General features: G+C 40.3%; 1 protein-coding gene and 1 long non-coding RNA gene across 2 annotated transcripts in view; one reads left to right on the forward strand and one right to left on the reverse strand.

The window, feature by feature from the left end:
• The first annotated feature begins 6626 nt into the window (after window positions 1-6626).
• Window positions 6627-23624, forward strand: LOC102021929. Its single transcript, XR_001232548.1, has 3 exons — window positions 6627-8740; window positions 19190-19327; window positions 23328-23624. It is a non-coding gene; the product is annotated as an uncharacterized LOC102021929 (long non-coding RNA).
• The window catches only part of Csnk2a1 (casein kinase 2, alpha 1 polypeptide), a 70512-nt gene continuing 58524 nt past the window's right edge, over window positions 12327-24314 (reverse strand). Inside the window, 7 exon segments of the mRNA XM_005414727.2 lie at window positions 12327-15172; window positions 15174-15244; window positions 17095-17181; window positions 17572-17720; window positions 18729-18829; window positions 19957-20058; window positions 21418-21528. Of these exon segments, the coding sequence (XP_005414784.2) occupies window positions 15110-15172; window positions 15174-15244; window positions 17095-17181; window positions 17572-17720; window positions 18729-18829; window positions 19957-20058; window positions 21418-21528 (684 nt within the window). The 3' untranslated portion in view covers window positions 12327-15109.

The raw sequence follows: 24314 nt of genomic DNA on the forward strand, positions 1-24314 counted from the left end.
GAACTGCAAGGGTCGCCACTAAATGTAGCCGATTATAGGAGCATTGCTTCCATTGAATTGTGCGCCACCCATCCAAATAGCACCCTGGCTTATCAGGTCTTTGGTCTCCTCTCTATCCAATCCGGTGCGCATCCACTGAGCCACACCTCTTGATGTCATCGTGGCCAGAAACTGCCTCATCTCCCAAGTATTCAATGCAAAGCCCCACTCAAATTCTCATGATTTCTGTGGCTTATGCGCCCCTTCCCCAATGTTTTCTTTTCCTAAGACTTCCTGCACCTTCTGCTTTCATATCCATCCTGTCCACTGTAGGTTCCAGGGTTCATTGTTGCATTCTAAGTTTGTTTTGCGGTGCTATCACTGAGCTACACCCATAACCGTTTTAAAAATGTTATCATGAGGCAAGATTTCACTAAATTGCCCAGTCTAACCTAAAACTTTCAATCTTCCTGCCTCAGCCTCCCGGATAGCTGGGATTACAGTTGTGGATCACTATGCCTGATTTTGTAAAGCCCCTCCCTCCCTTTTTTGAGACAGGTCTCAGCTTGCCTCGAACTTGTGATCTTCCTGCCTCAGCCTCTGATTACAGGGGTGTACCTCCATCTCCAGCAAAAAGTCTTTCTTTTCTTAAAGGTCTTCCAAGTAACTTTCATGAGCAGAAGAAATTACTCTAAAGTTACATTGTGATTTACTTTTGGTCTTTTTTTGAGATAGAGTCTCACTATGCAGTTCAAACTGGCCTTAAACTCATTTTATAGCACAGGCTGGCCTCAAACTCTTAGCAGTCCTTCCTACCTCAGCCTCCCAAGGGCTAGGATTACAGGCATACATCACCATGCCTAACCTACATTGATTTTTAAAATATTTCATTAAAATTAAGACATCAGCCAGGCATGATCACACCCCTATAATCCCAGTACTTGTGAGGCTGAGGCAAAAGGACCATGAGTGTGAGGCCAACCAAGGCCACATAGGGAGAAGCTATTTTAAAGAAACAAACTCCCTCAAAACTCCTAAATACAATTAAGAAATCCCCAAACCTAATTCTTCCTTAATTTCAACTGACTTGCTGGACATGGTGCTGCATGCCTATAACCCCAGTACTTGAGAGGCAGGAGGATCACTGTGAGTTTGAAGCCAGCCGAGGCTAGCATAGTTGAGTACAAATGCAGCCTGAACTGCATAGTGAAACTGTCTCAAAACGACAAAAAGTAAATTTCAACTGACTTTACAAATCTATTTGTAGTAGTCCCAACACTCGGGAGGCTGAGGCAGGAAGATGGTTACAAGTTTGAGACGAGCCTGGGCTACAAAGTGAGCTCAAGGCCAGCCTGAACTGCATAGTGAGACCCTGTCTCTAAAAGACCAAAATAAATAAATAAATTTGTAAATCATGACTACATACAGCTCATTAATAAACCTAATTAAAATCCTTTGAACATTTTAAATTTTTTTAAAGTACTGAAAATTGAACCCAAGGCCTTACAAATACTAGATTCACCGAGCTACATCCCCAGCCCTTTCTTAAATTTTATTTTGAGACAAGCTTTTACTGACATCCTGACTTCAGCCTAATGAGACCCTGAGTAAAAGGACTAGCTAGCCCACACTTGGACTATTGATCTAATGAAAAGGAGATAACAGTAGTGTGTAATTTACTGAAAAAACCAAAACAAGTACTCCTCTCCATCTCCTCTCCAATGCGCAGTCACTATTCCATGTGAATGCTTTCTCCAATAGCCCTGCAGGATCACAGCATGACTGCGGGTAGCTCCTGGTCCCACACTTTACCTTCAGCTATTTACCTGTCCTGCTTCATGTGTGGTATAAAGACCTCACAACACTAGCTTATATTTTCCCTCCTGTTCCTCATGTGATTATCATACATTTTACTTTTAAAACTTGCTTTCTCCCTCTAATCCCTCAACCAGTTGCAGAGAACCACTGATCTATCTATTCAGTACAGTTGGTTTATACTTTTCAAAATTTTATATGGATGGAGTCATAGAGTAGCTAATTTTTTTGCCTGGGTTGTTTCACTTAGCGTAATTATTTCAAAAGCAACCCATGGTGTTGTAGGAATCAAGTTTACTCTTTTATTGCTGGGTAGGATTTTATTATATGGCCACACCACAATTCATCTATCAATATTTAAAAATTTTACATGTGAGATAAGAACACAATTGCTAATGTTTCTACTTTATTCCACTTGTTAGGAAAGACTAATCTGTCCCAACTGAAAGGCTTTTACATTTCTAAATGGCTGAAAGAAAAGGTAAAAATACACTGTGGCATACAAAATTTAAACAGGCCAGGCATGGTGGTACACACCTATAATCCCAGAACTCAGGGGGCTGAGATTGCCACAAATTCGAGACCAGCCTTGGCTACATAGCGAGTTCAAGGTCAGCCTAAACTGCATAGTGAAGCTGTCTTTAAAATAAATAGAGAAGTTCAAACTTGGTGTCCATAGTTTTATTCAGTCATGCTCATTCATTTACCTATTATCTACAGCTGCTTTTGGCTACAATGGTGGAGCTCAGTAATTTTAAGGTATTTGACCCACAAAACCTAAAATATTACTTGACCCTTCACAGGGTTTGCTAAACCCCTACTTTAGACTTCAGGATTGAAAACTGGGGTGTAACCCAGTGGTACACTACAAGCATCCAAATTAATAAAAGGGATGGGCAAAGTAGCACAGGCCCACAATCCAAGCACTCTGGGAGACCAAGGCGGAAGAATCACAAATTCAAGCCCTGCCTGGGCAATTTAGTGAGACCCTGTCTCAAAATAAAAGTAACAAGGACTGGTGACATCATTCAGTGAGAAGGTCCTGGGTTCAATCTTCAATGCCACAGAAGGAGGGAATATAGACCACTCGGCTAAAAATTTTTACTACTTTTGTTCATTCCATTTCTATGGCTCTTAGTTTTGATCTGTAGAGATGGGTGTAGTGCACAATTGAAAACTCAGCACTCAGGAAGCTGAGAAAAAAGGATCTGAAGTCTGAGGTCTGTCAGGGCCACAAACTAATACCTATCTCAAAATAAGTTTTGTAGCTCCAAGTTTCTGTGTGGCCAGTTACCTAAGAATTTCCTTTAGTATTTTTTGTAGAGTAGGTCTTCTGGTAGTGAATTCCCTAAGCATTTCTTTGACAAAAACTTTATTTCTCCCTTACTCTGAAAGGTAGTTTTATTGATTATAGGATTCCAAGACTGGGTTGACAACTTTTTCAACATTCTGTTGTTGCTGGGCATGGCAGTAGATGCCTGTAATCCCAGCACTCGAGAGGCTGAGACAGGACTGCTGAGTTTGAGGCCAGCCTGGGCTACAGAGTGAGTTCAAGATCAGCCTGAACTATATAGCGACTGTCTCAAAAAACAAAATGTAACAGAAGTCATTCTGTTGTGTTCTAGCTTGCATGGTTCCCAGTAAGTTTGTAATTATCCCCTTTCTTTCAAAACATCTTTTCCCACCCCTCTGGCTAAGATTTCTGTCTTACCATTTTTAATGATATGCCTAGTTGTCTATGCATAAATTTGTCCTGTTTGGATATGAATTTTAGTGACTTCGAGGAAATTTTCAACCTTTTATTTCTTGAACTGTTTCTTTCCCCATTCTCTCTTCTTCTGGAAATTAACAACACATGTAGAACCTTCCCTATTGTCAAATTCTTGGATGCTGTCTCCCTTTCACCTTCTTGTCTCAGCCTGGGTTGTTTCCACCGACCTATCTGTAAGTTCACTCCTTTGCTGCTTGTCAAATCTATTGATGAGTCCACTGAGGTCATTCTGTCCATTTCTCATTTTGAGCACTTTGTTAACTCTCACTTCCCATCTCTTGTGATTATTTTATCCCTTGATGCTGGACTGAACTTGGAGCTGTTAACACCCCACCTAGCCCTTGACAACTTTTGGTCTTGCATGTAGTTATTTATCTGAAAGACATAGGTCTCACTGCATAGTTCAGCCACCGCACCCAACTGTAGTTTACTTTTCTTGTTGGACTCTGTACTGTGTTTGTTACAGTAATTTAGAATTCCTCATCAAATAGCTGCAACGTGTGTAATATCTAATTCAGACTGCTTTCCCTTTTTGGTCTCTTGATTTCTAAATGTTGGTGAAAGCTGGATGTCATACAGGTCAGTGGAGACCAAATAGTTTTTATTTACTTTTGCAGTACTGGGGATTGAACCCAGGGCCTTTACACTGAGCTACATACCCACCCCTTTTTAAAATTCTTTAAATTTTGAGACAAGGTCTAAGTTGCTCAGGCTGACTCAAACTTATTACCCTCCTACCTTGGCTTCCTAGAGCGCTGGGATTACAGGTCTGCACCACACCAGTTCAGGAAAGGGTTTTTAGAGAGGAAATGGACACACCTTTCCTTCTAATAGGTCTTTTAGAGTCAGACTGGGCATAAGGTTTACTGTTACTATGGTCATCCCTAATTGGATCAGACTTCAAATTCCTACATGATGCCTTGGACTGGGAGAGCTGGCTGCTTTGTCAAAGGGGTTTTCCCCTCAATATATGTTCCACCTCGCACATCAGTTCTTCCATTTGTGCAATGCCCCAAAACAGGATGGCTTTCCTGTGGTGTGTTCCTTTCCCAGAGCTCCTTCCCCACCTGCTCGCAGCACTGCGAGTTAAGCACTGACAGGTAGCAGGCAGGTGGGGAGCCTTCACTGCTATGCTGATTACATCTGCCAGGCACTGTATCCTGCATCTCAGGGTGTGGCCTCCTTAGTGCTGGTGTTACACACACCTAGAGCTCTGGGGAGTGTGTACTTCTACCTGCCCATGGGTAGGTTTGTTTTCTTCCAATTTCACTCCTCCAGGCTTAAAGAGGTTTTACCAGGGCCACAGGGTGAGTGTGGCCTTCCCTACAGTTTCAAGCTTTTGTGCAGCAGAGTCAAGGAAGGACAAGATGGCATGCTATGACCCTTTTGCAGCACCTGCTGTGGACTTTCTCTAGATCTTTACTAGAGACACTGTGTTCCCAGTGGGGACTGAAGTGAGAACCCTGGGAGGGGTGAAGATGCCTGCAATTCCATGGCTCCCTCTCGCGCGGCTACTTGTATTCACAGCAGTTGCCAGCACTCACGTCTTCTCTCCCCCGTCTCTTCAGATTTGGAGCCGGCTGACTGTCCTGTGATTTCAGCTCTCCAGACATCTCTTCATGAGCCATCTCTCAAACAGTCACAACTACCTAAGTCCCATAGAAGCAGGGCTGACATCCTTCCTGCTCCCCAAACTGGGGTTCTGTCAACAGAAAAGAGAAGGAAAGACTGTTGGGAGACAACTGATACGGTCTGCAATTGGGAGTCTTTGAAAGGCTTTTAACAAAAGGTGAGACGATTTATATGTCTGAAAGATTTTTCTGGTTGCAGGGTGTAGGATGAAATCTGGAATCAAGAGAGAAATAGGAAGGGATCAAGATCAGTCATCTGCTGTGATAATCCAGGCATGAGAGAATGGGGACCCAGATGAGGGACCTGGCAGTTAGAATGGTGGGAAGTGGATGCATTCAAAATAAATATCCGTTTATTAAAATTAAGTTTACTTTTTTTTTTTAAAACCAGAGTAATACATAGTTTTAAAAGTACATAGTGCTATTATGTTAACAATAATAAAAACATCTCAAAATAACATGCACATAGTACCCCTTGTTCAGTCATTATTTACTTCCCATTACAAAAGATGTGCATTTGGTGCTGCTACACCGCTTGTCTTGCTATCAACACTACCACACATACCCCAAATTCCCATCACTCATCCGTTATTACACCTAATAGTGTAATTCTGATTAGAGCAGTATTCATTTCCCTTCTGTATGTAAATTCTATTCATGGCTGAGCCAGTAGTATGACATTTAGTTTAACTTCTCTCCTTAATAATTACTTTTTGGTTTTAGTTTGTTTAGCTTTCCTTCGCTTTAAAAATTTTCTCAGCATTTGACCTCTTAACAAATTTACCAAACATGAAATAATTTAACAAACAATTACACAGGAAAAGCACATGTACTCATTACCCCAGTAAAGAAAAACTACCAGCCTCCAGAAGCTCCCTGTGTACAGTAAGATTTTATGTTGTTTCTGGCCAGGAAGCCTCAAAGACTGATTTGTTTTCTGTTGTTTGAAAACAAGAGTTCTCTTTGATAAACACATATACAATTTGTTCTCTTTTTCTGTGGGTTCCACATTCAAGGATTTAACCAAGAATCGAAAATTTGGTTTGCACATAACATGTAGACTTCAGTCTTGTCATTATTCCCTAAAAGACATAATATAAGAGCTATATTACATAGCATTTATTAGGTTATTAGGTATTGAGTTAACTATGTAAGGGACTTGAGCATTTTTGTATCTGGTGGGGGTAGGCCCTTGAACCTATCTTCCACGGGTACCTAGAGCTGACCTATATATGTACAACTCTGGTAACACAAATGAATTAAATTATCCGCAATTCACACTCCTTATGGTTAAGATCTGGTGCCATTTTTTATGTTTTTTGAGACAGGGTCTCACTATACAGTTCAGGATGGCCCTGAGCTCACTTTGTAACCCAGGCTGATCTTGAACTCGCAATGATCCCCCTGCCTCAGCCTCCCGAGCGCTGGGATTACAGGCATGTCCCACCACGCCCAGCCTGGTGCCATTTTAAAAAAATGTACACAAACATATATATGTTATATATGGGGTCTTCTGCTCCTACTGAGCAGAATTACATTATTGGTCAATGACTTTATTGGTTTTAATTCTTTAGTACCCTCCAATAAGACTATACGTAAAACATACCCTGTACCATTTAATTTCACATTATTCTCCCAGCATGGTATATCTCCTTATCCCACTGATGTTGGGCTGGGTCACACAACTTGCTTTGGCTGATGTGATGGAAGCACATGTGACACAACCAGAGGCTTGCAATGTGCCTGTGTGATTTCATTTAGCTTCCATGTTTCAGCAATCCATCAGAAGAGCACTTTCCAGGAAGCCTTCAGCACAGGACCCAGAAAGAACCACACGGAGCAACCCACCCAGCTGACCTTCCATCTGAAGCACAGTTGCTCAGCTGAACCTAGTCTAGATCAGCTGATGTAAAGCTGACCTAGACATTTAGTTGGGGACAAAGACAGGACTAGAGAATAGAAGCAAGAGAAAGAGTTAAGGGCTAGAAGTCCAGATAGGAATTCCAGGCTCCAAAGTTGTGCAAAAGCAGTGCAGGAAGCAGAGAAGAGCCAGGAGGGAAGGGGGGGGGGAGAGGAAGAGGGAGAGACAGAGACAGAGAGAGAGAGGGAGAGGGAGAGGAGGAGGGGGAGGGGGAGGGGGGTAGATATCTTGGGTTCTGGCAGCTCAAGCTTGCTAAACTGGGGTCTTTCCCACCAGCCAGCTTGGGTAGCCCTGTTTGTAAGAATGCTTGAGCCGGGTATGGCAGCGCACGCTGGTAATCTCAGCACTCAGGAGGCTGCAGGAATGAATTTGAGGCCAGCCTAAAAACTACATAGCAAGATCCTGTCTCACAAAAAAAAAAAAAAAAAAAAAAGCTTCTTTGACCTCCAAGAGTTCAGGGGTTTTTCTCTACTGAGTTCTTCTGGGACACCTATCTTTGTAGTTCAGGCTGTCCTTGAATTTGCAGCGATCCTCCTGCCTCATCCTCCCAAATGCTGGGATTACAGGCGCATGCCACCATACCTAGCCTGGACACATACAGTAACCTCACCTCCCCGAGGCAAGCACAATTGATACTTCATTTTCTTCAGTTTTGTTTCCCTGGAGGCAGTCTTTTTAGTAGAAGATTGTTTTGGTTTTTACCTTGATTGGTCTTGAGGTTGTTTCCTAGCTTCTAACCCATAAGGCTCATCTGTATCTATGCCTGGTGTCTTGGGAGGCCACTAGTGATTTCAGTACCCATCTACCTTCAGGATAAATTCTTCTTATCTTCTGTCTGGGAATTTCCATTTTGTTTTTTTGAAATGTGCTTTTATCAGCACCCAGGTGTTTGGACAAGAAGTGGGTAACTATGTAAGTTAGGTCTGCCATGGTGATTGGAAATCTGCAATTTTCCTAGGGAACTGACTGACTGTGGTGCCGGAGACTGAACCCAAGATCTCATATAAGCAAGATAAGAGCTCTACCAGACTGCATATCCAGCCCTCCCTAGGCAAGTATGACAAGACAAAGACAAAGAAACCATAATTTGAATTACCATCCCCCATCTTGTCTTTGACTTTCCTATTCAACAACATACATTTCTCCCATGGGCCTGCATTTTACCTCTCACTCCCCAGTGTTTAGCACAGGGCCAGGCACATGGACACCAACAATGTTTGTTCAAAAGTATCTTATGTAGCAATCAATTCTGGAAAGACCAGTCAAGATGAGTGGGTGAGGAAGCCCAGATGAATCTCTCATGAGTAAGGAATGGAATGATTACACAGAATGGGGCAAGAATAGCTCAGCAGATCTACACTTCATTAACAGGTTCAACTTGGCATTCCCAGAACTGTTAAACGGAGCAGGGTCCTCTATCTCCAGCTCTGGCAGCAAATGTCTATCTACAACTGAGACTAACTCATAATGTGGAGTCAGGGAGCCACTTACCAGCCACTTTTTTCCTTTTTCTCATTACAGAAGCCAAGACAACTCTGTCAAAGTAGGTGATGCAAGAGTGCTGCTCGCTCAGAAACACTCAATCCCCTCAGGAACTTCTCTGAGAAATGGATTGGACGTCCTGTAAGCTCTCATCGGGAGGCACCTGGGGAAGGGCTTCTTACACTGTGGTCAATAAAAATCTCTAGGGATTATGGCCACAGGGAGACAAATATACTTTGTAATTTGCTACAGTGCAAAAATACTTGGCTTTTAATAGAGAAATTACAAATTCAGAGGAAAGAGTAGAATCTTTATGAAAGAGTGACAGAGGTCAAGAACAGAGCAATGTTGGCTTCTGTGTGAATCAGAAACTTGATGTCTATCTGTTGAACACCTGTCACATTTACAGCACAAACTTTTCTAGTAAAGACTTTACTGCCTTTTCCTGGAAAACTGTCAGAAAATTGCACAAATCTGTGCCATCCTTCTATCATACATCTGCACAACTATAAATTCACAGTAGAACCCAACATTTGGCTCAACTCATATTAGATACTGTGCTGGGCATTTATCATCTATTCTAAAAAAACAGTATTTTTTATCCCCAAATTTTATCGATGAAAATATTAGGACCCCCAGGGACAGGGAGGAAGAGAAGAATGTATGACTAGGCAAGGATACAAAGAGGCTCAATCTGTACTGGTAATGGAGATTTTACTTGGGTGGTAGTTTTCTTTATACTTTGGTACAAGTCTAAAATGCTTTACAATAACCATTCAAATCACTTTTGAAGATTTAGAGAGATCAAGTAACTGACTCAAAAATCACATAGCCAGATAAACTCTGATTAGAAGCAGGGTACTTGTAGTTCCGCTGCACTGCTTCTCTGAAGTGGTTAAATTTACCATAGGATCAAAAGGAGGCTATAAAGTCTATAAAGTACTTGTATATGTAGATGGATTCCAAAACCAGTTATGTTTTGACACTCTCATTAGAAATCTGCCTTAGAGAATGATGTGAGTTCTATATGATTACATATGAACGGTAGAAAGCAGAGATTTTAGCACTTAAGTCTACTAATTTGATCAGGTCACTGCTTAGCCTTTGGCTACTTAGGATTTCACCATGGCTCATTAAATAAATTTTTTTTTTTCATGTCAGTACAGTCTGGCCTGTGGCTTTTAATTATAGCTGCAAACCTAAGGACAAGGTGCTAATGATCTTGACATAATCTATGAGACATTTACTTAAAGATTTACAATCCATTTACTTATCTTCCATGTGTGTAGGAGAGGGTGACAGTGGAAAACAGAAGAGGGAATTTATTAAGCATGATGCTATTTCATGCATTTCTCTATTCCTGAGAGATAATGGCTTTGCTTTTTAAAAAGACTTTTACAATGGACAATATCAGTATGACAAGCATGGTCACTAAAGAGTTCACTAGCACATGGGAAGACAAACTGCTTAAGTATCCAAATGTTACCAGAGAAAACCCTTGTTCAGAGCAAGAGTAGCAATGGCACTGCGGAAAGCAAGGAGAGGTGATTCAATGGATGGAGCATTATTGAGGCTTTTGGACTTGGTATCTGGGGTGAACTGAGAAGACTTCAAAGTCCCTTGATTCACATTTTCCTTAAGCACAAAGAGGCCCTGAAAGCAGCCTCTCCTGCACACATACCAGGCACAGTGCCCAAAGATGAAGCACAATGAAGAAAATTGCCAGTGGGGAGGCAAACAAGAACTGGTGATTAAGAAGTAACTACTGAGATCTAATTCTAATCTTGGGAGAGCATGTGCTGGTAGAAATTTGTAGGTAGTGACAAAACTAGATTTTTCAGGATATGCTCAAATGGTCAGTTCTAATTATAACCACATTTAACAACAACAAAGATGAAATTTCAAGTGAAAAAAAAAATTAAAAATCCCTAATCTGCTACTCAATTTCCAATTTTCTCTCCTTTACCATTACAGTAACTAGCTGTACTCTGTTTTTTTGTGTGTTTGTTTTGTGGTACTCTAAATTGAACCTATGGTCTTCACACTGAGCAAGAGCCTCAACCCTTATATTTTTTATTTTGAGACAAAGTATCAGTCACTAATTTGAACTGGCTATCCTCTTGCCTCAGCCTCCCAGGGTACTGGGCCTACTGGTATGTGTCACCACATTTAACTGAGTAACTAGCCTTGCTCAGAAAACCATTTTACAAAATATATTCTCTTTCTGATAGACACACTGTAGCAACTTAATGCCTCTCTCAAATGTAAAATAGGAATAAATACATCAGAATTAGCTGGGCGTGGTGGTGCACCCCTATAATCCCTGCAGTTGAGAGGGTGAGGCAGGAAGATCACTGTGATACCTCTGAGGTATCCTGGGCTACACAGTGAGTTCAAAGCCAGCCTCCTGAACTACATGGTGAGACCCTGTCCGAAAAACAACGAAACAAAACAAAACAAAACAAAACAAAACACTGAAATAATACATTAAAGTATATGTGAAGTTGCATGAACATTTCAAATGCACGATATTACACAATGCTTCTGTGTATTTAAATCTTACTTCTCAACCCCCAATAATTTCAATTCCAATACACTGGTGCCATACAACAGTATGCACTAAACATTTAAAGGAAACTACAGAGTCTGCTAAAAAAATACATACACCAGGAAAAGAAAAACTTGTATAAATATTTTAATATTAAACTTATTGAGATATCATGAGATTAATACAAGTTACCTTTGGCCTCTAATATTATGAGGTGTTCAAAGTGGTGGCCATTAGCTTCCAGACATTTATTAGTACAGCGAACTGCTGAAGTGTGCATACATTTTTTTGGTGGACTCTGTAGAAACTGGGGTACTAGCATTTCCTCTGGCTTCAATTTTTTTTTTTTAATTAAACCTGTAGTTAAAGGAGAAATAAGTGGCAATTCAAGTTTATCCTCAGTTTTTATTCATTTGGTGTTCACAAACTCCTAATCTGTTTCACTTGGTTGTAGCCCTTTGATGGTTTATATTTTAGTTTGCAATTACAGCACGTTCCTACAAGCTCACCAGTTCACACAGCCCAGGCTCCTGAAGACTCTTGCAAGTGGCCTTCAGGGCTGAGCTACCTTCCGTAGGGGTTATGATTCACTGTACACTGGTCTCTTCTGCTAAAGCAGTCTCCATGAGCCTTTTATTTGAACATCAAACATCCTAAAAAACCAGAGGCAGAGCTAAAAAAGATCTCAGAAGACACCTCACTCAGTCTCCCTTGCTCAAACCTACATATACAGTGGTCCTGAGGAAGGAAGGACCTTTGCCAGGGAGTATACTGTGAACTATGGGAAAGTTAAGACCAAGGACTAATTCTCCAAACCAGAGGGCCAGGGACATTAGATTTATCAAGAGTTTAACAGGTGCCAAACTTGATATACACTCAATCCCAAGAAAATAATGGCCCAAATTAACAGATGAAACTAATTCAGAAGTTGCATTATCTGCCTAGTAACCAAGTATGTAAAAGGGTAGAAATCAAATAAGTCTTATTCAGCAACATAATATTCCCTTCACTGTGCCTCCATGTCAAAAACTCCCAGATTTTAGAGGCCCTTGACAAATTTCAATCCATCCCACTTAACATCTCCATCGACCCATTATTAAAGTCAAATCATGTGAAAAGTAAGCCACCTATCACACACGGTGTCGGTTTGAGAAGCATATTGCTCAGGCTGCAGGGACATTTTATTTATTTAAATGTTTTTATTAAAAAAAAATTAAAGACCTTCATGGCACAACTTCTTCCCAGCACAGGTATGTTTTAGTTATACCAATTACAATACAGTTACAACCAATAAATCAAGGAGGAACTTTTGACTTTAAACTTAAAAAAAGAGGGGGGCCACTTCAAACAAAGTTAGAAAATACTTTTAAAAACCTTCCAGAGTAACTGCCAACACAGCTATTTTATATTGGCATTCCATTTCTTGCCATCTAAGCAATGCAGACACAGGTAGTGCTGAGAAATAGTGTCCCAATACAAGGTATACAGATGAGGTAATTTACAATAGAGAAGTTGTTACTCTGTAAACCCTTGGCCCCCCCTCCCCCATTTGGATCATTTAAAAACTCTCTCCATGCTTCTGCAGTGACTCCTCAGCATAAAAACAAAACAGAAACCAACTTCTTTTTATTTCAAAAGGCTCTTGGTAGCACTTCAGAGTCCTCTGCATTCACCTTCAGTTCTTGCAAGGTCTGATGGGGGTAAGGAAGTCCAGCTGTCTGCAGCTTCCACACCAACCTCAGCTACACCTAGATTTCTGAGCTACAAGACTAGGGTGTGAAATCCATCTACAACCCTCCTCCCCAACTCAAAAGAAAGACTTCATTAGTTATTAAGTGTCCTGTCAAATCACAATCCAGTGCAAACGTAATCACAAATTGCATCTCTGGCACATCTGGTGCTTTTAGCTTCTGCACAAAGTTAACATGGTAACCCTCACAGCATTCTAGGGCATAAGAGTCAAGTACAATAAATAGTCACTGTAAGTGGCCTCAAGGAAGAAAATCACCCTGCCAGTCAGAGTGTTTTTCTTTAGCTCTCCCTACAGCTGAGAAGCATTGTAAGAGGAGGCATTAGCTTCCTCTGAAGTTTACCACTATATTCCCTAAAGCCACCACCTTGATAAAGTTACTAAAATCAAGATGGGTTACAAAATTAGGTAAGTTCATTGAATTTAACCTTCGAAACAATTATGTTTATCTATGATGCCTAGGTGAGAAAGGCCTATGAATCTATAAAGGTATGAGAACGGGGAACTAAGATTTTAGGCCTTAAGATGTCAGAAGAATAATTTCTTAGTCCCCAGAAGCAGCTACTGTAATGAAATAACAGGAGAAAATACAGAGCTGATGGTTTTGCTATTGTGCTTAAAAAACTAGGCTTCCTCAGAGAAGCACCTGATAAACTTAGGTGGTTGGTTTAAAGTGGCAAGTCCACTTTATACACACACACAAACACACAAAAACTGGCAACTTTTTCCATCCCCAATCCCTGCACTGCTGAGACACAAAATGAGTTTTATGGCAAAGGATCCTTAATCCCCAGAGACGCTTTGGCTTGTGGTGCTTTAAGGCCTCTCTGCCCTGCCCGGTACCATGGGTCGAACGAGGGGTGTATAAAAACGGGGGCCTTAGGAAGCCTCCACGGTACAGGGCTGTAGGCCCCTCAGATGTGAATGTGAGACACCCACCCAGCGAGACTTACACAGGGAACTTAAATCTAACCTTGATAAATAAAACCACAAGTTTATTTACACCAAAGAATTCCAACACTGGATCTTTCACATATGAAGGACAAAGTATATATATATACACACAGCAAAGGGTGGCAGGGCTGTAACAAGAGTTGATAGTTTCCCACAATTACAGGTCTACCATTTCCATTTCACTGGAGATAGTGGCTCTGCTCCGGTCTCTCAAGATACATTTACAAGACTGAGGAGCAGGTCTTCTCACTGGATAGCACTGAGCAAAGAGGAAGGTAGGAGGAAAAGAAGGCAGCTTAAAATGAAACCCAGTGTGGCTGCATCTCCCATTAGCTCTTAGATTTGCTAGCATGAAACCTATATAGACAATGTTTCTTTTGTAAAAAGCAGTAAGTTATGCTCAGTAACTGACTTCAAGATAGCTAAGTCAAAAGAAACTGTAAAAGATTCTGCCTTCCCTCTCCTGCCAGCTATGGAGCACAACATATTGAGACGTGAAAGGGGAAAAGACCAAGGTATATGCAGGGACATTATCACAGTTTTAAACTAAACTAACACCAAAATTATAAATGAGCTGGATTTAGGGTGAGGTCAATAAAACATGATTCACACTGAACAAATGTTTTCAGAATCTGTCTGCCCTTTGGGTAGATTTTCAACATCTCCACATAACTAAGACACACTTCCACTAGAGTCGCCAGGGTAACCGCACTGAATCACGGAACAAATGACTAGCAGTATACTGCTCTTACAGATTGGGTCTTCCCTGCCTCTTTTCTGTCCTGCCTCCTTCCTTCCCACCTCCCTTGAGAAGCTACATTTTTGTAATCTCTGGAGAAGAGCACAAGATACAATCCCCACCCAGAGTATAGGATAGTGGGGGAGCAATGGTAGAAATTGGAAGAAATTTCTACCCAAATCCAGCAGCCAAGATTGAGGCTGCTTTACCTTTTTGTTCTTTAGTGATGAGGAGCTGAATTTGGAAGGGGAGAAAAAAATTTGTCCATGAAATATTCCACCTGCAGGTAATCTTTCAGGGAATCCCCTGAGTTATGAAAAGTTCGAGTTAAAAAAAAAAGGAAAAAAAAAAAAGAAAAGAAAAAAAAAAAATCAGCCTATTATAATTTTTTTTTATGACTGAACTATTATAAATCCACAAGCAACAGTTCAGACATGGTGCTTCTGAAGTGTTTCACCCTCCCCGCCAGGCGCAAGCTGCATCAAAGAGAGGGTGGACTTCCCCACCTCTGCTCAGGCATCAGGAGAAAGATGGGCCATTACTGCTGAGCGCCAGCGGCAGCTGGAACAGGCATCCCAAGGGGGTTGGCAGCAGCAATCACTGGTGAGCCTGCCAGAGGTCCAAGGGGTGAAGGGGTTGGCACTGAAGAAATCCCTGAAAGAAAACAGATGACAGTCAGCCAGAGACACCAACCAGTTTTTCATAGGCCTTATCTCTGCAGGCTTCTTCTTAGCCACATTTTAACATATGCATTTCAAGTATAATCTTTGTAAATTCAAGTTAAAATGGCAAGTCCTACTGAATTTACCTTGGAGAGCTTGAGAAGTTTGTTTTGGGTAAACAGCCAATAACTGGAGACTACGTTTAGATTCTATCACAGGCCTGTCTAGGGCAGCACAGTTTAACAAACTACCCGCTCTGTAACGTGTGCTTTCTAACACAGTCACCACTAACTAGCCACATGTAACTAACTACTGAGCACCTGTAATATGGCTAGGGCAACTAAGGAACTCAATTTTTATATTTCCTTAATTTTAATTAATTACATAGTACCACACTGGAAAGCATAGGACTACAGTCGAAGCCCACATGCTCTTATACCAAAATTACTCCCAAAATTACTTGTTGGTTTGTCCACAATCAGCCAATTATTTAATTTTGAAAATGCTATAAAAAGAGCTGAGTATAGTGGTGTATAACTATAAACCCAACACTCTGGAAGGTTGAGGCAGGAGGATTGCAAGTATGAGCCCAGCCAGTATAACTACACAACACCTCCTGACTCCACCCCTGCAAAAAAAAACCCCAAACAAACCTCAAAAGCCCCAGTAATCCTCCTTATATGCAGGACATGTTTCAGGATGCCTGAAACTGCAGATAAAACAAACACTATATACACTATGTTTTTCTTATATATATATATAAAAAATAAATCTTAATGTGTAAAGGAGACACAGTAAGAGATCAATAATATAGAATTAGAATAGTATATGAAAAATTATGTAAATGTATTCTCTCTTGAGTCAAGACAAATAATTTTGCACCAGGAATAACTAAAACTATTGATGAGGAGGTCTAGTACATATTCATGTGGTTTAAAATAGAAAAGGTTCAAAGAATACCCAAAAACCTTTGTTGATTGGTCAACTTTGGGGAATATTTTTGAGATGTATTCTTTAAGATGTATTTTGTACATATACAAGAATATAATTTTATGAGAATATTAATGTAAAAATCATATATAAGAATGTAATTATATTTGTATACTCCTGCTCTTACACATGGTTATCCCCTGCTCCCATTTACATTATTATTTTAGAGCTAGTGTTCTAACAACACTGAATACTTTACTCATCTTTTTTCTGATCACATATTCCACATTTGAATGGGTGTCCCATAACCGATTTAACCAGTTCTCCACTGATAGCTGTTTTCAATGTTATAGTATTATAAATTACCTTGTGAATAACCTTGGCTATGTCATTTTATACATAGGTCAGGTACTCAAGAGGATAAATTCTAAAAGGCAGCTAGTTCTTAAAAAAAAAAAAAGAGATCATGGCAGCAATAAAGAATGTAAATGCTCTCATGACCACAAGTGTACCCAAGTGGATGCTGTCTACATGCATAGTTCCTCAATTTTGCTTCTGAGGGCTACTCAATTATTGTCATTCTCAATTGTGAGAGGAAAAGATTCATTTTAATTTTTCACAGCTTCTTGGTATTTCAAGCACCTCTGCAAGAAAATTTTTTGTTGGGATGTTGTGATACTGATCTGAAAGAGACTGATGATATTCTACTTACAACAAAGTCACTAAAGTATACTAAGTGTCAAAAGCAACTTGATATCTGGCGGGAAAAGCTCCACAGGCCAGTGTGTCACTAAGGATACCCCACAGAGAACTACACAAGAAATCAGGCCACAGACAAGGGACAAAATTAAGAACAGTAACTGACTTCAACTGTTTTTTTTTTCTGAAAAAGGAATTTACCAATGAACTGACCTGACATCATGTTGGCGCTGCTGACAGGTGTACTGCCTCCTGGCATGCTAGATGAACCCATTCGAGCCTGGTCCTTCACCACGGTATCTAGAAAAAAGAGAAGTTAGGCTCTGTTTTGCTTAAAGGATTAAGCTAATTGGTTTGGATGGCCTCAGAGTAGCTAGCTTCAATCTTTTCATTTTATTTCTACTCTATTATTATTCCTAGAATTTAAGATGGCAACTGCCTTCCTCACAAATTACACTACTGGTACAAAATACGAATACCTTTCCTAAGCAATTGGAAGAATGTGAAGAAATGGACTCAGAGCAGATGAAGCAACTTTTGCAGTGAGGTAACAGGAGCGGTACTGCAATTCCACTCTACAGGACTCCACGCTGGAGCTTTCTTCACATTATGTTCTCCCACACCTCATACAGTCTGCAGGGGAATGGTGGGAGGGCTTGCCCAGGCTGAGGACTGGGCAGTTGGACTCACAGAAATAGGGATGCTCCATGGCTTCTCTTGCAGTGAGCCGTGACTGGTGATCATATCGCAGCAGCTTATCCAGGAAATCCAAGGCCTCCGGGCTGACAAGGTGTTGGTTTTCACTGTGGACAAAGCGTTCCCATCGCTTACGAGAGTGTCTGTAAGGCCAAATGGGGGAATGAAAAATGGGCCACCTGTACAGAGAATCACATTTCATTTTTATACCTGCCTAGTGGCTAAGAGCCCAGTGAACGTCAAAGAGAGGTAAAATTCCAGCTAGATATCTTGTACCACTCTGCCACAGAGAGCATGGGGGCCAATAATGTTAACTGGAGACTGGAATAGTAGTGTAGCATAAAAGAGCAATCTAGGTCCTCTAAATTTTAAGAACTGTAATTCACTGTTTACTTTATGTGAATGTTCCTACACAGCAGGAGGGTCAGGTGGCTGAGCTAACCAACCTCTTTCCCATCTACACATTCCTGACATCTCTGCCATTTGACCAGCAAAAGACTGCATCAAGAAAGTTCAGCTCTGCTGAGTGGTTAGTACATTAGTGCTGTATCTAGTCCCTAACACCAGAATCATTTGTCTGTACATCAGCCTACTTCTTTCTTATGGGGAGGAATCTGTCATTTAAAGAAGTTAAATCAAGAGAGATTTTTATTTTTTAGCCATGCAGGAGATTGAACCTAGAGCCCTGATATTGAGCTATATCCCTAGTTTCCTAGACTAGGCTCAAACTTGAAATCTTCCTGGCTCATTCTCTTGAGTAGCTGAAATTACAGGTGTATGCCACTGTGCCTGGCCAAGATTCTGATTTTTGACTCAATGGTAAGCCTTCTTTCAGAACCCACATTTCATGAATCTCACAGGAATCTTCTGACCATAATCCTTATTCTACTTTTTGGTTTGTTTGTTTTTCTTCTGGTACCAGGAATCGAACTCATGATCTCGTGCTTGCCAGGCAGGGGCTGTGCCGCTGAGCTAAATCCCCAACCCCTATAATCCTTATTCTTGCCTGCTTAATACAGCAGCCTGCAATACCAGACCCACTAGCATTTTGGAAGTGTTGGCAGCATATGACTACTTCGAGGACCCAAAATACTAGCTTACACTGGAAAGCCTTAAGGCACAGATGGTCAGATTTTGTATTTATGACTTACCTGCCCAAGATATCATTGAAACGGGGATCTAATTCAATGTTGTATTTGTCAATATAGTCATATAAATCTTCTGTTCCCAGAACCTTGGCTATCCTCACCAACTAGTATTGAAGAAAGACAAAAACCCACAAAATATTCACATTACAGGATTAAATCATAAATGAAATAACAGAAAGGCATCACCATGCCTACAAGTATGAATGTTACCTCCTACCACTTTGAAAGTTCTGAACACAGCAGAAATGGATTTCCACATAAAATTCCTTATGTCAATGCACTATGAAAATATCATAGAGTAAATAAAGTGCTCTATAATATGGTTCCTTCCCTCAAAACCCAAATAAAGATGTCACTTCTTTTGGGAAGCTGCCCTTCCACACCCAGACTAACCACCACTGCCTTCTGTACCATGTCACACTTCTACTCTGACAATGTTCCTTATCTGTTTGGTTCCCTTACAGATAGACTACGAACCATTTCAGAGGAAGGAGGAAGGATTACTCTGTTTTTCTATATCCCTCAGTCCAGTATACCTACTGACAGAGTTGCTGATTGAACTTCAGTTGCTTGATCATTAAAGATGATTACTGTGCTCAAAGGTAAAGCAACAAGATCTTCTATAAAGTTTTAGAACCTCTCTAGATTCTCCTGAATGAAACAGCCCCTTAATATTCAAGGAGAAAAAAAAAATTCAAGGAGAGAGTGGAGTTAGTCTAAAAAACACCATCTGTATTTCCATGGATATATAAACTCGGTCATATAGAGAAATTAAAGGATCACAGAAGTATCATACAGAAACATGTTGGAGAACGTGTTAGGAGATTCTACAATAAGGCACTATTCTTTAGTCTGGATGACATTCTATGATTGTTCATTTAAGTATTATTCTCTGAATTATATTTGTTTTATAAAATATTGCACATCTATTTCACAATAAAACAAGCAATGCAAACTAAAAAGACCAGAGTAGGTGGGAAGAAGCAAATAAAATCTAATTCCAAAAGGCTGAACTGACAGCTCCCCAAAACACCCATCTGAAGATCAGTGTCAGGTTGGCTGCACTAACAGTGATTTGAAAATTATTCCCTATCCTAAGAGATCCTGAACTGATAGGTTCTGGGTGGGGATCTGTACTGTATCAAGACCCACTGGGGTTTCTAAAGAGTGGGCAGGTCTGGCCATCATTACATTAGACAGCTGAGTTCCTTATGGGAACAACATATATTACCTGATCATAATTGTCATGTCCGTGGAAAAACGGCTCCTTCCGGAAGATCATACTTGCCAGCATACAACCCAAACTCCACATATCCAAACTATAATCATACATCTATATTAAAGGAAATGCATAGTTATCATATGTGAATCCTGAGGCCTGTCCCTTCAAAATAGTAACTTTTTGCTGGGCATAGTGGCATACGCCTGTAATCCAAGTACTATGAGAAGATGAGGCAGGAGTGTAACAAGTTGAAAACCAAGAGTGGTAGTGCACACCTGTAATCCCAGCAATGGGAAGGCTGAAGCAAAAGGACCGCTATGAGTTTGAGGCTAGCCAGGGCAAGAGCGAGTTCAAGGCTACCCTGGACTACACAATGAGTTCAAGGTCAGCCATAGTGAGACCGTCTCAAAACAGCCTCCACAAAACAAAAGAAAATTAAATAAAAATAAATAAATAAAGCAAGTCAGACAGCCAAAATATCAATAACTTCATGTAGTTTTTTACAGTCTTCTGTACATTCTTCCATCCAGTTTAAAAAAAAAAAACCTGTCCGTACTACATTGAACTACTTTTTTTACTTACACAAGAAAACTCCCAAACTGTTAGCCTATGAAAACCAATGGGTACCATTATTTTATTTTATAGTGTCACAATTTAATCTTTAAATTTCCCTACATTTGGACTGTTTTTGTTTGTCACTATTTTGAAATAATGTTGTAAGGAATATTTTAAAACGCAAATTGTGTTTTGGGGCTTAGGGTTACATTTGTTAGGCCCCAGAAATGGAATTTTTAGGACAGAGGAAAACTATTTTGATTGTTTGGTTTTGGGTTTTGAGGCACGGGTTTGCTCTGTAGTTCCAAATGGCCTTGAACTCAATGTAGTTCAGGTTGGCTGCAAATGCCCAGCAATCTTCCTGCTTTAGCCTCCTGAGTACTGGGATTACAAATGTGCATCTCTTCAACTGGTGGACCTTTTTTTTCAAGACAAGGTCTCATTGTGTAGTTCAGGCTGGCCTTGGACTCACTATGTAGCCCAGGCTGGTTGGTGGACTTTTAAGTTTTTAAAAACACTTGGTAAAGCTATCAGTAATTTTTTAAAAATTTCTTTGTTGAGAGGAGTGTTTTTATATTTAGGGCACAATTTAGTAGATATATAAGGAAACAATTTTGGGTTTATTCTTAAAGTTGGTTAAGGCTAGCTTGAAATTCAACCAGTTCTCGAATTTCTGACTAAAAAAATTATTTTGGGTATACTTTTTCTCTTGGGATCAAATGTGGATTGATTTATATTCTGCTGACATAATGCAATGTAAACTATGCTGGATGAAGTGATTTATATATTACATTTCACATACAAGGAATAGCTATGAATATGCACAAATGGCTTGCTCAAAAGCATAGTGACATTTTTGCAAATTACAGACAAAATGTCATAGGACTGAAACTATATTTGCCCTTCTTTTCTTACCTGATAGTCTACAAGTAGCTCAGGGCCTTTGAAATATCGAGAAGCAACTCGGACATTATATTCTTGACCAGGATGATAAAACTCAGCCAGACCCCAGTCTATTAGCCGCAGCTGAAAGAAAAAAAATGGGAGACAATAAATCATAAACAATTTTGTATTTCTCTAAGCTATTACCATTCTGGTCTTAGAATACGCTTTAAAAAAAAATTTCCTATGTCACTCTATTTAAAGCCCTGTGCTAGGTTTGGGTGGTGCATACCTTTAATTCCAGTACTCTAGGGAGCTAAGGCAGAGGATCACAAGTTCAAACTTTGCCTAAGCAACTTAGACCCTGTTTCATAAAAAATGGCCTAGGGATGTAGTTCACTGCAAAGGCCCTGGGTTTTATCTCCAGTACCTTGGCGAGGGTGGGGTGTGCTAGGAGGAGGAAGCAAAGGAAGGAAGGAAGGAAGGAAGGAAGGAAGGAAGGAAGGAAGGAAGGAAGGAAAGAAAGAAGGAAAGGAGGGAGGGAAGGAGGAAAGGAAGAAGGGAAGAAAGAGAACGAAGGAAAGAGAGAAGGAGGGAGGGGGAGCAAGGAAGAAGGGAAGAGAAAGAGAGAAGGAGGGAGGGGGAGGAAGAAGGGAAGCAGGCAGGCAGCCAGCCATTTACTAGTTATCTATAGGCTTTAAGATAAAAAATAAAATTTCTCAGCTTAATAGACAGCTTTTTCCACAATCTAGCTCCTGAAATAGAGGTTCACTGCATGTTTTCATGAATTTCTTAAACTATTCATTGCACTAAAACGTCCCTGCTATCCAATGTCCTGCTATCTACTTGTGAACAGCTTCTTATTTTGGGCGATACTGAATTTAAGTTAGCTCCTTAAGGAAGTCTTCCTATCATGCAAGGAGAATGAATAAACCATTCTTAGTCCTCTGAACCTTAGACATATTTAAGAGAACCTGTAGGTCTTTATGGTATATTTGCTTTTACCTTTCTTTTTAAATTGCTTATTGGTACATTTTAGGTATACAGAATGATCACATTCATCATAAGGAATTTGTGCCTGTACATGGTATCTTGTTTTTTCTCATTCCTTTACCCTTCCTTCAACCCCTCTTCCCTTATTTATAAAAGCTTTATTTCCATTTTTTACCTTCTTTTGTTTTTTCCTTCCTTCCTTTCCCCTTACCTCCTCTCTCTAGTTCACCTTCCCATTTACAAATGAGTTCTGTTCTAGGAGAACATTCATAAATTGGATTCATTTGTAATCTGACAAAGTGAGTCTTACACAGTACACCCTGTGAAAGTTTACAACTCCAATGTTCATAAATCAGGGACTTACTCAAAACTCAACCTCCAATTTCTAGCAAACCCAACTCCACTCACATTCTCTCCCTTTGTTAAATGTGATCTCAACCATTCTGCCATTCAATTCAGGTGAGAACAAGACTGATGGGTTTATTTCCCTCACATTTTATCTGTCAGCAAATCCTGTTAGCTCTACTATATTCTTTGTTATGTTTTTGTTTTTGTCTCTGCCAGAGTCTGATCATTGCCAGCATCTCCAGGGCCTCTGCTACCATCATCTCTTCGGATTTACTGCAATAGGCTACTGTCCTAACTAGTCTACTTAATTTAATTTCCCTCTTGCCTCTATTCTCTAGACAGCAGCCAGAACAATCCTTTAAAAAGCTGTTTCTAAGACAATTATAGATTCACAGGAAGTTGCAAAAATAGTAGAAGTTCTGTGCACCCACAAAAAATGATAAGCATATCTTTTGTAAAGTATGTGACCTTTTGTCTTTGGTTCCTGAAGCAGGTTTATAACAATAAAGGTGAAAGATAGCAATGCTAGGTACTTCAAGCCTCAGAAAGCAAAATTTCTCCCTCTGTTCTCTTTTTTTGCATGTTTTTTCTCCCCAAAGCAGACCATGAAGTGGAATTTACTTTCCCTAAATTCGAAACTAAGTATGTTTGGAGCTGGTCACCATTATAAGATCCTCATTTCAGAAGGGGTCCTGTCTTATCATCTGAGAGGAATGCTACATGAAGAAGTCAAAAAGAATCTGAACAGACAAACCTTACTGAATTTCTCTACTTGGTCTATTAGCATTAGATCAGATCCTTTGTTAAATCACTTTGCTGCACGACTGTCTGTGCTTCAATCACACTTACACAAGGAAATCTCCATAAAAACCCAAAAGGACAGAGTTTGGAGAGCTTCTTAATACCAAACGTGGAGAATCCAAGATGGTGGTGCACCTGAGGAGGCATGAAGGTCTCCTTGCCTTTCCCACATGACTTGTTCTACACAATCTTTTCATCTACATCTTTCACAATATCCTTTCAAATAACCTGATAACTGTGTTTTGAGTTCTAGCCATCCTGGCAAGTGAACTGAACCCAAAGAGCAGGCTGTGGAAACTCCAAATTGTAGCAGAAGCGAAAGAACCTAGTGGGGGTTGGATGGTGGACACGGGGACCAGCACTGGGATCTAATGCCATCTCCAGGTAGATAAAGCCAGAACCCAACTAAATTAGAAGACATCCAAGTGGAGTCTCCTGCTATACAATTAACTGCTGACTTACTGGTGAGGATAAATCTTCACATCTTTTGGGGTCACAGAATTTATCCGAGCTATAATTATATACTAGGATTAACTGAATTTGAGTTGGTTTTCCCTCTACTTATTCAGACAGGCACACATTCTTGCTTTAGGGCTTTTGTACTTGTTATTTCCTCTGTCTATGAGGTGTTTCTTCTTGATACCACAGGCCCAGGCCCCTGTTAGCATTCTCCATAAATATTACCTTTTCAATGAAACTTTCCTTTACCACTTATTTTAAAACCGAAACACCCTCTGCCATTTCCTATTCTCGTCTTCCATATCACTTTAAACTTTCTATCCTAACCA

This window comes from Chinchilla lanigera, unplaced genomic scaffold, assembly GCF_000276665.1.
Source record: "Chinchilla lanigera isolate Chin_1 unplaced genomic scaffold, ChiLan1.0 scaffold00196, whole genome shotgun sequence".
Classification (NCBI taxonomy): domain Eukaryota; kingdom Metazoa; phylum Chordata; class Mammalia; order Rodentia; family Chinchillidae; genus Chinchilla; species Chinchilla lanigera.